Here is a 13,930-nt window from a genome sequence, read left to right as displayed (position 1 = left end):
CCTTTAATTAGCAAAATTTTTTTAATGGAACATGTTGGTATGTCAGTGTGAATGAGAAATTTTACATTAGATATATGTTGAAGAACATATATGTGACAATGACTCATAAATAACAATAACTCAACTTGATCTGGAGGATGTTTCTTTCAAGATATAATATTGTATTTTCATATTCTCATAAATAATAAAATTAGGAATGTTATTTAACAAACATGGGAATATTTTTTATAACCTTCTAACAAACACGGGGTGATAAATATTTCAACTTTCATATTCTCAAAATATAGAAAAAGATTACTTGAAACAAAATTAAGAAAATTATCGGAAGAAGAAACTTTAAATCCAACTGCCTTTGGTTACCAAAATTATCACTTGCTTGTCTTTGAACTCTTAGTTTGAATCACTGGTGTTTATTCTAGACTAGACTGGTTGAATAATGCGCTGTAATTGGTGATGGATTATTATAGTATATGAGTAGTATAGTAATAAGGGGACATGATTCTGGAGTACAGGGCACGTATCCTGCATGCATTGATGCAGTTTTCAGCATAGATGCATTATAAAATAAACTCGTGACACTAAAACCAATGAAATCTATAGAATTCACAACTCACAAAATTTCAAACCCTGATGCATAATTTGACTGGCATCTTTATCCTCAAGAGTTCAACCCGTACATTAAGCCGCGAATTATTTTACTATATATGTATCCATTGACCAACTTTAAGCTAAAAAATCTCTCATTTAAATTTTAAAAAGTAGTTAATTTTATAGAAAACACAACATGAATAACAACAGTATTTGACTGAGAACAAATATTATAATAGGTTGAGATTATAATATGCAACTTTATGCACAAAAGGGAGAAAACTGATGAGTTATGAACTCTTTTTTATACATATTAAAAGTATTTATAACAAATGCTTAAATATTAAAATTGACTAACTTTTAATTGGTAAAGTAAACAGTAAAATATGATTAAATTAACTAACAAACATGGTTTATTTGCACAATTTACTTCTTTTTAAAAACATAAACAACTTTTAACTAAACTTACGAGCAAAACAAAAAAACTGTAAAGGCTTTAAAATATTTAATTATGACGGTGAAAAAATCTTAACTACCAACACTCCTCCTTCATCAATTCAAGCTTCGAGTTTTATTATTCTTTGCACTTTTTTGTTGGATCTCTTTCAAGTAGATAAGCATCAACAAATTTAACATCTCTAAGTTTAACATTCATTTTCTCACTTGAAATAAGAATCCTTGCAATTTTCTTAATCCATTTTTCATCTTGAAAAACCTTTTTCATAAGAATTGTAGTAACATTATCAACATTATGCTTTTTTTACAAAACTTACTGTTGAATTGATAAGAAGAAGTATAATAATTTTAACTAAATTTTGACAATTAAAAAATTTATCTCCTCCATTGGCAAAAGCCATAATCATGATTGTTACAACTTTCATGACCCATTAAAAAAGGATGCTCCATAAATTCCAAAAGCTTTAAAACCTTATTTTCCTTATTCTTTTTAAGTTTGGTGTGCCCAAAAGTCACATTCTCTTGAGTAGTTTCAACTGTGAGCCCATTTGAATCACATTTTAGCATCTAAAATACCTTCTCAAGTGACCTATTTTTCAAATCCTCATCTTTTTTTAAAAATCATTTGTGGCTTTTTTTTTTCTTCCACTCTCTTGGAAAACTTTTGTCTCACACTCAAAAGGATAAAAAAATGGTGTATCTCATATTTTTAAAACACAAAAAACAATTCTTTTCAAGCATTTGTCTCACATTCAAAAGGTTTTGATATATTTTAGGCAGAAATAAAACATCTAAAATATGTTTGATACTTGAAAGAGTTTCAACAACTTTTACCTTTAACGTCAACATTTTCTCCATTATGACTTTGGATATGTTGGACTAATTTAATTTCTTAGAAATTGCAGCATCATAAGTTATATGATTTGTTCATCCATTATCTATGAGTTATGTTTCTTTGTGTTTGCTTGTTGAATATCGTGTAATAGAAAATAAATGTTTCTCATATTGTTCTTCATGCTTTGCAATTTGGGCTTGATGTTCTTGTGGGTTTATTTTATTTTTACAAACCTTCTCCATATGACCAAACTGATTGCAACCCCTATATTTAATGATTGGCCTAAACCAACAAAAATTTTAAGTATGGTTGTTCTTCTTGCAATGGTGGCATGGTAGAAACTTGTTTTTCCAACCTTTTTCTTTGCTAGCTTGTTGCCTTCTTGTTTTTTTTCCTCCTATGTACACCACATAAGTACTTTTAGTATTTTCTTCGATCCTTAAAGATCTTCTTTGTTCAATGGCTTGTAACGCATTCACAAGCTCTATAATTAATATTTTAGAAAAAAATTTATTCTCTTCAAGAGAGGAGATTTTAGATTCAAACCTCTACAGATAAAGAATTACTATTAGAAGCCATTTTTGTGTTTAAAAGTTTTTTTTGTATGAACTTTCTTGCTACTTTTTTTTTGTTTTTTTTCTTCTCACAAACCCTTAAAGATCAATGAAACTCTTGATACCATGTAAAAAATACATGAAAAACAGGGTTGTATGACTAAGAACAAATATAATAGGTTGAGATTATACTTTGCAACTTCACACACAAAAGGTAGTAAAATTTGATATGATATATTTGAATTATGAATTCAATTTGCACACATTGAAAATGTTTATAAAAAGTGCTTAAATATTAAAATTAACTAATCCCGATTGGATAAAGTAAATAATAAAATATAACTAAACAAACAAGTAAATATCACTTATCAATATAACTTCCTTTTTTTAATATAAGTAATTTATAACCAAATTTACAAACAAAATAAAAAAACTACAAAGACTTTAAAAATATTTAATTATAATAATAGAAAAATCTCAACCGTTAACAATTTTTAATGTACTAGGGCAAATAATATTTTTCTGTCATGAATATAAATGCTTTTACATTATTAAAGCTGAATTAACAGTGTACCAATACAGTGTGACATGGATGACAAATAAATGACCCCTTAACATGTGAGCATGAATTTAGTACCTTTTGGTGCAAAAAAAAATGACAAAAAAAGGGAGTAACAAACATAAAGAAAAAATAGGACAAAAAAAGTGTAACAAAATGCGGAGAATGATGAGAGTAGCTTTTGCCATACACGTGATGATAGATTGTTGAATAACATTAATAAATGGTTCCCAAACATAAATTATTTATTCATTTGGGTTATCCAATTTCACCTCTTTAACTAAACTACGTTCATCGTACGTTATCCATTACTGCTACTGTACATTACGTACACTCGTTGGCTGTTCTTAGATATTTTTCTCTCCTTCAGTCCTTCCTCGATTTTGCATTTATGTTTTTTAGTAGTTTGTTTCTTGTTCTATTTTTTGCTTCTTCAGCTATCTAGTTTCTTCAAAACTTAAGTTCTTTCATAGTTTCATTGAACCACTCATTGCTGTGCATGTAACTAGCCACTCTCTGAAGTCTGGACTGCACAAATGGCATGTTTGGGAAGAACAACAGGTATAGTATATTTCTTGCTCTTCCTCTTGTAGTTCACATATATTTGATTCCCTTCCTCTTGTAGTTGTAGATGTGTGTGCATGGTGTTTTACTTCTTGCTCTTCTTCAACACAACCTCGTCTTCAGATGCAACTTTTGAAACAAACTCTTTTGCCATAGTACTTGTAAGACATGCCTTGGGACATAGGGGTCCTCCTAGTGTTCTTAGGATTGATTCCGTTCATTACTAAAATAATGTTTGATCAAAGGAACTCAAGTCACCCGAAGTAGATTAGTACTTGATTATCGATTTTAGCACAATGCGTGAACCATTTCTATGAAGAAAAAAAATGCAATTTTTGAGAAATGGGATAGTGCTCCTGTACAAAACATGTCTTATTTAAGTTTTCAAACTTTGAATGTAAAGATAATGAACTCTCGTTTCTCTCTTACTGATTTTGCAGATAACTTCTCACGCATTTGCCTTGGAGATTTCAGTTTGACTTCCTTTTCCACCCAAAGGTGCATTATAGACATTGTCAACATTTTTTTTCTGGGTGTCTTTTATGCATCCTTGCTCACCAATCTGATCAAGAAAAGCCCTGTAAGTAGTAGCTACAGAAAGGGATGGATTCATGTAGTTGCTTCAATTTGTTGTACTCTTTTAGGCATTGCATATTTTATTGTTGGTTTGTGGAATCTCTTAGCCAAAAAAACTATTGGCTTCAATCAGCTGAACTTGTTGGTTTGCATTGTGAGAGGACTAGTTTGGATTTCTTTAGCAGGTTCATTATTTGTTCAAAGATCCCAATGGATTAAAATTTTATGCTCTATTTGGTGGGTGTCTTCATGTATATTGGTTTCGGCACTCAATGTTGAAATTCTGCTCAAAGATCATACATTTCAAGTTTTTGATATCGCAATATGGCCAGTCCACATTCTAACTGCTCTCTGTGTATTCCAAAACCATGGCTACTTTGTCCCACAAGAAACCCCAAATGCCAATTTATGTGAGCCCCTATTATTAGGTCATAAGGTCAACCATAAACAAACAGGACTAGGCCAGGCCTCCTTTCTGAGTAAATTCACTTTCTCTTGGATGAATGCTTTACTAAGTTTGGGTTACTCAAAGCCACTAGAACTTGAAGACATCCCTTCTCTTGTTTCTGAAGATAAAGCTGATTATGCCTACCAAAAGTTTGCACGTGCATGGGATTCCCTTTTGATGGAGAGGGGCAGGAACAATTCTAGAAACTTGGTTCTATGGTCCATAGCTCAAGTTTACTTGAAAGAAAACATCTTCATAGCCATTTGTGCATTTCTCAGGACAATTTGTGCTGTTGTTTCTCCTTTACTTGTCTATGCTTTTGTAAACTATTCCAGTCGCATTGAGGAAGAGTTAAAACAAGGTATGGCCATTGTAGGATGTCTTATATTTGCCAAGGTGGTTGAGTCTGTGTCTCAGAGGCATTGGTCTTTTAACTCAAGGAGGCTAGGAATGAAAATGAGATCTGCTTTAATGGCTGCAGTGTATCAAAAGCAACTAAAACTTTCAGCTTTGGGTAGGAGAAGGCATTCAACTGGTGAGATTGTGAATTACATTGCAGTTGATGCCTACAGAATGGGAGAGTTTCCGTGGTGGTTTCATACATTATTGTTTTCTGCACTGCAAGTTTTTCTGGCTGTTGGTGTCCTTTTTGGTGTTGTTGTTGGATAATCTTAAATTTCTAGAGATATCCGAGATATCCGAGATATCCGAGATATTCGAGATATCCAAGATATCCGGGATATCCGATTTAGTTATCTGGAATTATTTGATTTTGAGTTATTTTGTTTCAGATTAGATAAGATAGTTTTTTGGTAAGTTTTGATTTGATAAGATATTTTATTATCTTCTTGTTAATTCAGTACGTTGTACAATGGCTATTTAAAGGTCATCTCTTATTCAATAAAAATCACAGTGAGTTGCTACGATCACCCACAATTTTAGTGTTACTCGTCTCTCTTAGTTTTTCTACAAATTGGTATCAGAGCTATATGCTCTGAGTGCCGAGTGTTAGAGGAAAACAGTGTGCGCCTGTGAAGGGGGAAGAAAGAAGAAAGAGAGAGTAATGGCAAAGGTTGTGAATGGAATGACCGTACCACAACTGTCAAAGAAAACCAATTATGATAATTGGTGTTTACAAATGAAGACCCTGTTGGGTTCCCAAAGTCTATGGGACATAGTGGAGAAGGGGTTCCAAGAACCCGAGGAGGACGAAGACCAATCTGTGGCTCAGATTGCCGCATTGGAAAAGACACGAGTGAAGGACAAATCGGCTTTGTATTTTTTGTACAATGCCGTGGATGAGTCAGGTTTCGAGAAGATTGCAAACGCTGCATCTTCAAAGGAAGCATGGAAGATCTTAGAGGTTGCGCACAGAGGTAACCACCGTGTCAGACAGATTCGACTTCAAACTCTCCGAGGAGAGTTTGAGAGTTTGAAGATGGAGGATAAGGAACAAGTATCCGAGTACATAACTCGGGTGGAGAAGGTGGCTAACCAACTAGGAAGGAATGGGGAGCCAATGCCAGCAAGTAGAATTGTGGAGAAAATCTTGAGATCATTAACAGATGATTTCGAGAGTATTACATGCGTAATTGAGGAGTCAAAGGACTTGTCAGTTCTCTCAGTGGAAGAGCTCGCTGGGTCACTCGAAGCCCACGAACAAAGGAGGAGGAAGATGAAGAATACTCTTGATCAAGCATTACAGGCGCAACTTGATTTGAATGAAACTCGGAACACTCAGGGCCGAAGATCAGGAGGACAAGGACGAGGTGATCATGGAGGACGAGGCAAAGGACGAGGTGATCATGGAGGTGATCAAGGACGAGGTCGAGGACGAGGTGACCATGGAGGTGGACAAGGACAAGGTGATCGTAGCCAAGGAAGTCAGCCAAGGTCCGAGGTGGAATGTTATAAGTGTGGCAAACTCGGCCACTACGCAAAGGAATGCAGATCGGCAAATTGCTACAACTGTGGCAAATACGGTCACATAGCAAAGTATTGCCGAGCTAAAAGCCGAAGTGAAGAAAAAGGGGAGAATCTTCTCACAGAAGAAGAGGACGAGGAAGCAGGAATTTTGATGATGACGCAGAGCTCGGAGACCAAGCTACGTCCGAGTTGTGCCTCCGAGGTCCAGCTAAACTTGAGTTGCGTCGAGAGATCAACAATTGAGCCTCCAAGCTCAAATGAGAAGTCAGAAGCCGAGCTTGATTCGAGTTGCCTAAACAACTCGATCTGGTATTTGGACACTGGAGCGAGCAATCATATGTGTGGAGAAGAAAGTTTCTTCAATGAACTCATCAAGGTAAAGGCTGGATTCGTGTCATTTGGGGATGATTCCAAGGTGGCGGTAAAAGGGCGTGGAACCATCAAGTTTATACAGAAGGATGGACGAGTTGGAGAAATAAGGAATGCCTACTACGTTCCCGAACTTAAGAGCAACATCTTAAGCATGGGGCAGATGATGGAGAAAGGAAACTCGGTTCTGATGAAGGATCGAGTGCTTTATTTGAAGGACAAGCATGATCGTTTAATAGCCCGAGTGGAGATGAAAAAGAATCGGATGTATAAACTGGAGATGAACATCATTCAAAATAAGTGCTTAAAGCTAGACGTGAAGGATGAAGCAATGATGAGGCATTCTCGTTTTGGGCATTTAAACATTGGAGGTTTGACCGAGCTATCAAAGAAGGAGTTGGTGCATGGACTACGTGGTGTTGGGTATTCAAGAACAAGTTTTCCGAGCTCGTCCGAGTACAAAGCAAAGGAGCAAGACATCTACAACTCCACTAACGAGTTACATGTAGTATGTCTATTGACAGGCACAGAAGATATAAAGTTTGAAGAAGCGGTACTTGATGAGAAATGGAAGAAAGCAATGGATGAGGAGATCAGATCAATTGAGAAGAGTGAGACGTGGAAGCTGACAGATTTACCCACAGGAGCTCGGCCAATTGGTTTGAAGTGGGTATACAAAAAGAAGACAAATGCAAATGGCGAAGTAGAGCGCTACAAAGCTCGTCTTGTGGCGAGGGGTTATAAACAGCAGAAAGGCATTGATTATGATGAAGTTTTTGCACCCGTGACAAGGATGGAAAAGATTCGATTATTACTGTCCTTAGCAGCTCAGCATGGATGGAAGATACAACAAATGGACGTGAAGTCAGCATTCTTGAATGGGGTGTTGGAGGAAGAAGTCTACGTGAAGCAACCTCTAGGGTACATGAGGAGAGGTGAAAGAAGAAGGAGAAATTTAAGATTATGGGGGAGTTTTGTTGGATAATCTTAAATTTCTAGAGATATCCGAGATATCCGAGATATTCGAGATATCCAAGATATCCAGGATATCCGATTTAGTTATCTGGAATTATTTGATTTTGAGTTATTTTGTTTCAGATTAGATAAGATAGTTTTTTGGTAAGTTTTGATTTGATAAGATATTTTATTATCTTCTTGTTAATTCAGTACGTTGTACAATGGCTATTTAAAGGTCATCTCTTATTCAATAAAAATCACAGTGAGTTGCTACGATCACCCACAATTTTAGTGTTACTCGTCTCTCTTAGTTTTTCTACAGTTGTGGGTTTAGGTGCTCTTCCTGGTTTAGTGCCTCTTCTCATTTGTGGACTTCTCAATGTACCATATGCAAAGATCCTTCAAAAATGGAGGTCAGAATTTATGATTGCACAAGATGAGCGTCTGAGGTCAACTTCAGAGATTCTAAGTAGTATGAAAATCATAAAGCTGCAATCATGGGAGGATAAGTTCAAGAAGTTAGTTGAATCACTTCGTGCTAGAGAGTTTAAATGTCTGGCTGAAGCACAGTTCATGAAAGCTTATGGAGCATTTATTTATTGGATGTCTCCTTCCATCATTTCTTCAGTTATTTTCATGGGTTGTGCACTTTTGCAGAGTGCCCCTTTGAATGCTGGAACTATCTTCTCAGTTATTGCAGCATTGAGAAGCATGGGAGAGCCTGTCGCATTGATTCCAGAAGCACTTTCTGTTCTGATCCAAGTTAAGGTATCCTTTGATCGTCTCAACACCTTTTTGCTTGATGATGAGATAAAAAGTGATGATATTAGAAGAACTTCAAAACAAGATTCTTGCAGCAGAAGTGTTGAAATCCTAGAAGGCAACTTCAGTTGGGATCAGCAATCAGTGCCTCCAACTTTGAGAGATGTGAATTTTGCGATCAAGTGGGGGCAGACAGTGGCAGTTTGTGGCCCAGTTGGAGCTGGAAAAACATCTCTCCTATATGCAATACTTGGAGAGATACCCAAAATTTCAGGAACTGTGAGTTATTGACCATGCAAATTTAGTATACTATCATGTCAAGAATGAAACAACCAAGTAATTGTGATAACGTTTAAACTCTTTTCTTTTTTCTTTTTTCTTTTCTGTTGTTATGAAAATGGAAAACAGGTTAGTGTAGGTGGAACACTTGCCTACGTTTCGCAAACTCCTTGGATCCAAAGTGGTACAATTCGTGATAATATTCTCTATGGAAAACCAATGGATGAAACCAGGTATGAGTATACCATTAAGGTCTGTGCATTGGATAAAGATATTGATGGATTTAGCCATGGTGATCTTACAGAAATAGGTCAGCGAGGGATTAACATGAGTGGAGGACAAAAGCAAAGGATTCAACTTGCTCGAGCTGTCTATAATGATGCTGATATCTATCTCCTAGATGATCCTTTTAGTGCTGTAGATGCTCATACCGCTTCTATTCTGTTTAATGTAACTTGAACCACTTTTTGATTCTTAAAATGATGAAAACCATAGGCTCATACCCTCATATTCTGGAGACTATTCTGATTTATGTTATGCAATTTCAGGATTGTGTCATGACTGCTTTAAGAAGGAAAACAGTTATTCTTGTGACTCATCAAGTTGAATTTCTCTCACAAGTTGATAAAATCCTGGTACTATCTCATATTCAAATTCTATTTCTATTTGATCTTAACTCGCTAGTAAGCAAATTGTGTCTGCAATTTTAGGTAGTGGAAGGAGGTAAAATCACTCAATCGGGTAGTTATGAAGATCTGCTGACAGCTGGAACAGCCTTTGAACAGCTCTTGAGTGCTCATAGAGAGGCAATTACAGGGATAGAAAAAAGCGGTGCAAACAAAAGAGAATTTGAAAATGTGGTTACAGTTCAGCCTGAGGATTCTCATGTTTTTAATCTCGCTAAAGGTGGAAGTGATGGGGACATTTCTACCAAGGTTCAACTTACACAAGAAGAAGAAAAGGAGATTGGTGATGTTGGATGGAAGCCTTTTTGTGACTATATTTTGTTCCCCAAGGGATCTTTGTTTCTATGTTTGAGCGTATTAGGACAGTTGGCTTTTGTAGGTTTGCAGGCTGCATCAACTTATTGGCTTGCTCTAGCCAGTGAAATCTCAGAAGTAACTAGCAGCATCTTAATTGGAGTTTATAGTGTGATATCTTTTTTAAGCATTATCTTTGTATATTTGAGGTCTTACTTTGCTGCACATCTTGGTTTAAAAGCTTCTAAAGCCTTCTTCTGTGCCTTCACTGATGCTATCTTTAATGCTCCTATGTTGTTCTTTGATTCAACCCCAGTAGGGAGGATTTTGACCCGAGTAAGGTTTCTTTATTCCTTTCTGTATCGGAAGACTGATATCAAGAACCTGTTTGGATAAGCTTCTCTCGAAGCACTTCTAGGAGAGAAAAATGAGAAGAAAAATCAAACTAAGTTTCTCCACAAGTTAAAAGTAGCTTATGCATGAGTTAAAAAGAAGATTTTGGAGAAACTAAGAGCATCTCCAATGCTTAGTTGCTTAAGTGAATTTCTTAGATTTTTTTAGTGGACCCCATTATTCCATGTAAGATTTAGAAATTTTTACAAAATATTGCTCCAATGGTAAATTTCTTATTTAAGTTCTTAACTTAACTATGGAGCCTATAATTAATATATTTTTCCTGTATTCCAATGCAGTCTGTCCTCCATCAATTGTCATCCTACTGTAAAAATATATTTTTTTATTCCTTTTGTCAGTTAAGACACGGTTGCTTAATTAAGCAACGTAACTTACATGTAGAAGCCACTTGGCATACTCCAACATTGGAAATTGAGAAATATGTTTAAGAACTCCAATAAGAATTGCCGCTGGAGATGCTCTAATAGAAGAGAACTTCTACAAAATAATTTATGCATAAACTAATTTTAACTTATAGAGAAGTTTACCCAAACAGACTCCTATTCTTATGACTATTCTTTGACCCAACATGTCTCTCACTTGCAGGCTTCGTCAGATTTGAGTATTTTAGATTTTGATATCCCTTTTACCACCATTTCCGTAACAGCTGAAGTAACTGAACTTCTGACTATGATTGGGATAATGGTTTCTATCACATGGCAAGTGCTCATTGTTGCAGTTCTTGCTATGGTGGCTTCAAAATATATTCAGGTATTTTTTTCCTAGCCCTGCTCAAATGGTGGGAACAAGTAATGATTGTTTTGTTATTTTACCTGTGTTTTCTTTTTTCCTGGATGTAAGGGCTATTATCAAGCTTCTGCAAGAGAAATTATACGAATCAATGGAACTACCAAAGCTCCTCTTATGAATTTTACTGCTGAGACATCACTTGGTGTGGTTACTATAAGAGCTTTCAACATAGCTGACAGATTTTTCAAAAACTACCTTAACCTAGTTGATACAGATGCCACGATGTTCTTTCATTCTAATGCTGCCATTGAATGGTTAATTTTATGGGTTGAAGTACTTCAGAATTTGACACTCTTCACTGCAGCTTTGCTTCTTGTTCTACTTCCAAAGGGATATGTGGCCCCCGGTACGGTTAACTTTTTAGTTACTTAACAAAATTAGCATATATTTGAGTCTAGCTGATAATTTCTAGCCTTTTTTTTGTGTTTATCTGGTTACAGGCCTTGTGGGACTTTCTCTGTCTTATGCTTTTTCTTTGACAGCAACCCAAGTTCACCTGACTCGAATGTTTTGCAACTTATCAAACTATGTGATCTCGGTTGAAAGAATCAAGCAATTCATTCACATACCAGCAGAGCCTATTGCAATTGTAGAGGACAATAGACCACCAGCTTCTTGGCCTTCCAAGGGTCGAATAGATCTCCAATCTCTAGAGGTAGCAAACTAATCAAATATATGCTTATATGATTGCCCCTCTTTTCCACCTTTATCCATATTCATGACAAAAGAATTCAAGTCTGATTTGCTGTAGAATGATTTCAGATTAGATATCGTCCAAATGCTCCATTAGTCCTTAAGGGCATCTCTTGTACGTTTAAAGAAGGGAGTAGAGTGGGAGTTGTAGGAAGGACTGGAAGTGGAAAAACTACACTTATAAGTGCTTTGTTTCGCTTAGTTGAGCCTAGTAGAGGTGACATTCTTATAGACGGGATTAATATATGCTCAATAGGGCTAAAAGATTTGAGATCAAAGCTAAGCATCATTCCTCAAGAACCAACTCTTTTCAAGGGTAGCATTCGAAACAACTTGGACCCTCTAGCCCTGTACTCTGATGATGAAATATGGAAGGTAAGTGAACTGGCTCTACAATCGAAAAACATAAGCAATAAATTCAGTTGTTTTTCTCATTTTTCTTTTCACTAAAAAAAGGTTTTGTTGGCTTTCATTTGTACAGGCTTTAGAGAAATGTCAGCTTAAGGCAATAATTAGTAGTCTACCAAATCTCTTGGACACTTCTGGTGAGTTAAATCTATGAATTTTTAAGCATACAAAATTAAATGGAAGTGACAACAACCAAACTTTATGTCAATTGTTAGGCCCAGCCTCATGAATCAATCAATAAATGTAGTTGGTTCTATCAAATTATTAGAACTGTATTGTTGATCCACACTATTAAAGATTTGACAAAATTTTACATGAACTGTCGATTACTTAAACCAAACTACCTTTTAAATAAATTAAGGTTCAGGCCAGCCATGTAAATTTTGGATACAGATCAAGATATAGGTAGAGAAATACAATATACCAAAGAGAAAAACTTCAAAAAAATGGTTGTAGGGATATGGACTCTTTCATTTTGATTCCATATAATTTTAGAAGAGGGGTAGACAGTGGAATCCTAGTATAGGAATCTGGGACCCTTTGTGGGAAATGCAAGACCTTTCTAGACAGTGTTTTGTCTATCTTTTGAAATAAGATCATTTTAAAGCTACAATGAGAGGATGCAAATCTTGGTTACAATAGTGAAACAATGACTTCAAATTATTCAAATTAAAATTTTACACATGGCGTATCAACAAAAAAATAAATACACTTGTTGCTGAAACAATCTCACTCTGATCAATTTAACAGTGAGTGATGAAGGTGACAACTGGAGTGTGGGGCAGCGCCAACTCATATGTCTAGGAAGAGTACTTCTTAAGAAAAACATAATTCTTGTTCTGGATGAAGCTACTGCTTCCATTGATTCTGCCACAGATGTTATTCTACAACGAGTCATCAGACAAGAATTTTCAGAATGCACAGTTATAACTGTGGCTCATAGAGTTCCAACTGTAATAGACAGTGACATGGTCATGGTCCTATCTTATGGTATGTTGTTATTATTATTGGGGAAGGGGGATAACAAATTATGGTATGTTACTTGGTTGTTCGTTTCAATTTTTCTTTTAGATTCATCTATGCTACTTCTCTAGTCATACCTTTTTCCTCATGTTGATTCTGATAATTACAGGGAAACTGGTTGAGTATGACAAGCCTTCAAAGCTTATTGATACCAACTCTTCATTCTCTAAGCTGGTAGCTGAATATTGGTCCAACTGTCATACGAATTTGCTTCAAAAAGATTAGCATGCATCAACATTAGCACTGAGAAGAAGCAATATAATATGAAAGTTAGTATGTAAAGTTGAATAATTTTCATTACATATATACGAAATTATCTAGGGTTGAATAATTTTCATTACATCTATTTTCTTTATAATATAGAAACCCAAAGTAAAAGCATTAATCTTTGTTAATGCACCTGAGGTTTTTAATTTACACCATTTTTCCTTTTTGTGATTTAAATCATGTGATTGTATTTAGTTAGCTGTTCGTCATGGTTTAAATTGTAGTGTATGGCATCAACTCTGGTTGGATGCGATTCTCTATTTATACACCAGGGGATGTGAGTCATGCTCACGCCTATAGATGGTGAAGTCTTGTTTATTGTTTCTCATAGACAATCCAATTGTTGGATCTTCGGCCAAGAGGGGGAATGTTTAGTTGGTCCAATGTGAGAGAGTCTATATTTAGCCTACATGTTGCATCAATTTGGCCATCAAGTGAGTATAAGGGAGAGTTGACTAAAGGATATAAAGGACCAAGTATTTG

General features: G+C 35.6%; 1 protein-coding gene across 2 annotated transcripts; it reads left to right on the top strand.

The window, feature by feature from the left end:
* The first annotated feature begins 3,265 nt into the window (after window positions 1-3,265).
* On the top strand, window positions 3,266-13,597 carry LOC109808610 (ABC transporter C family member 8). 2 transcript variants are annotated; one of them, XM_083074761.1, is made up of 14 exons: window positions 3,266-3,553; window positions 3,997-5,234; window position 7,796; window positions 8,155-8,873; window positions 9,003-9,323; window positions 9,422-9,508; window positions 9,584-10,189; window positions 10,853-11,017; window positions 11,108-11,402; window positions 11,497-11,711; window positions 11,819-12,124; window positions 12,231-12,294; window positions 12,908-13,147; window positions 13,290-13,597. In XM_083074761.1, the coding sequence occupies exons 1-14, from the start codon at window positions 3,529-3,531 to the stop codon at window positions 13,403-13,405; spliced, it is 4,398 nt and encodes a 1,465-aa protein (XP_082930887.1). In that variant the 5' UTR covers window positions 3,266-3,528; the 3' UTR covers window positions 13,406-13,597. The 2 variants fall into 2 exon arrangements, with proteins under 2 accessions (XP_082930887.1, XP_020227253.1); XM_020371664.3 differs by lacking the exon at window position 7,796 and having other exon boundaries at window positions 3,276-3,553; window positions 3,997-4,136; window positions 8,490-8,873.
* Window positions 13,598-13,930: the final 333 nt, after the last annotated feature.

Source organism: Cajanus cajan, chromosome 5, assembly GCF_000230855.2.
Source record: "Cajanus cajan strain Asha chromosome 5, NIPB_CcT2T_4, whole genome shotgun sequence".
Taxonomy (NCBI): Eukaryota; Viridiplantae; Streptophyta; class Magnoliopsida; order Fabales; family Fabaceae; genus Cajanus; species Cajanus cajan.
This window is presented reverse-complemented; position numbering and strand designations above follow the sequence as displayed.

Coding starts and splice junctions, on each gene's coding strand:
- LOC109808610 (XM_083074761.1), top strand. CDS start 3,529: ATGGCATGTTTGGGAAGAACAACAG. Junction 8,874..9,002: donor TACCCAAAATTTCAGGAACT/GTGAGTTATTGA, acceptor AATGGAAAACAG/GTTAGTGTAGGTGGAACACT. Junction 11,403..11,496: donor AAAGGGATATGTGGCCCCCG/GTACGGTTAACT, acceptor ATCTGGTTACAG/GCCTTGTGGGACTTTCTCTG.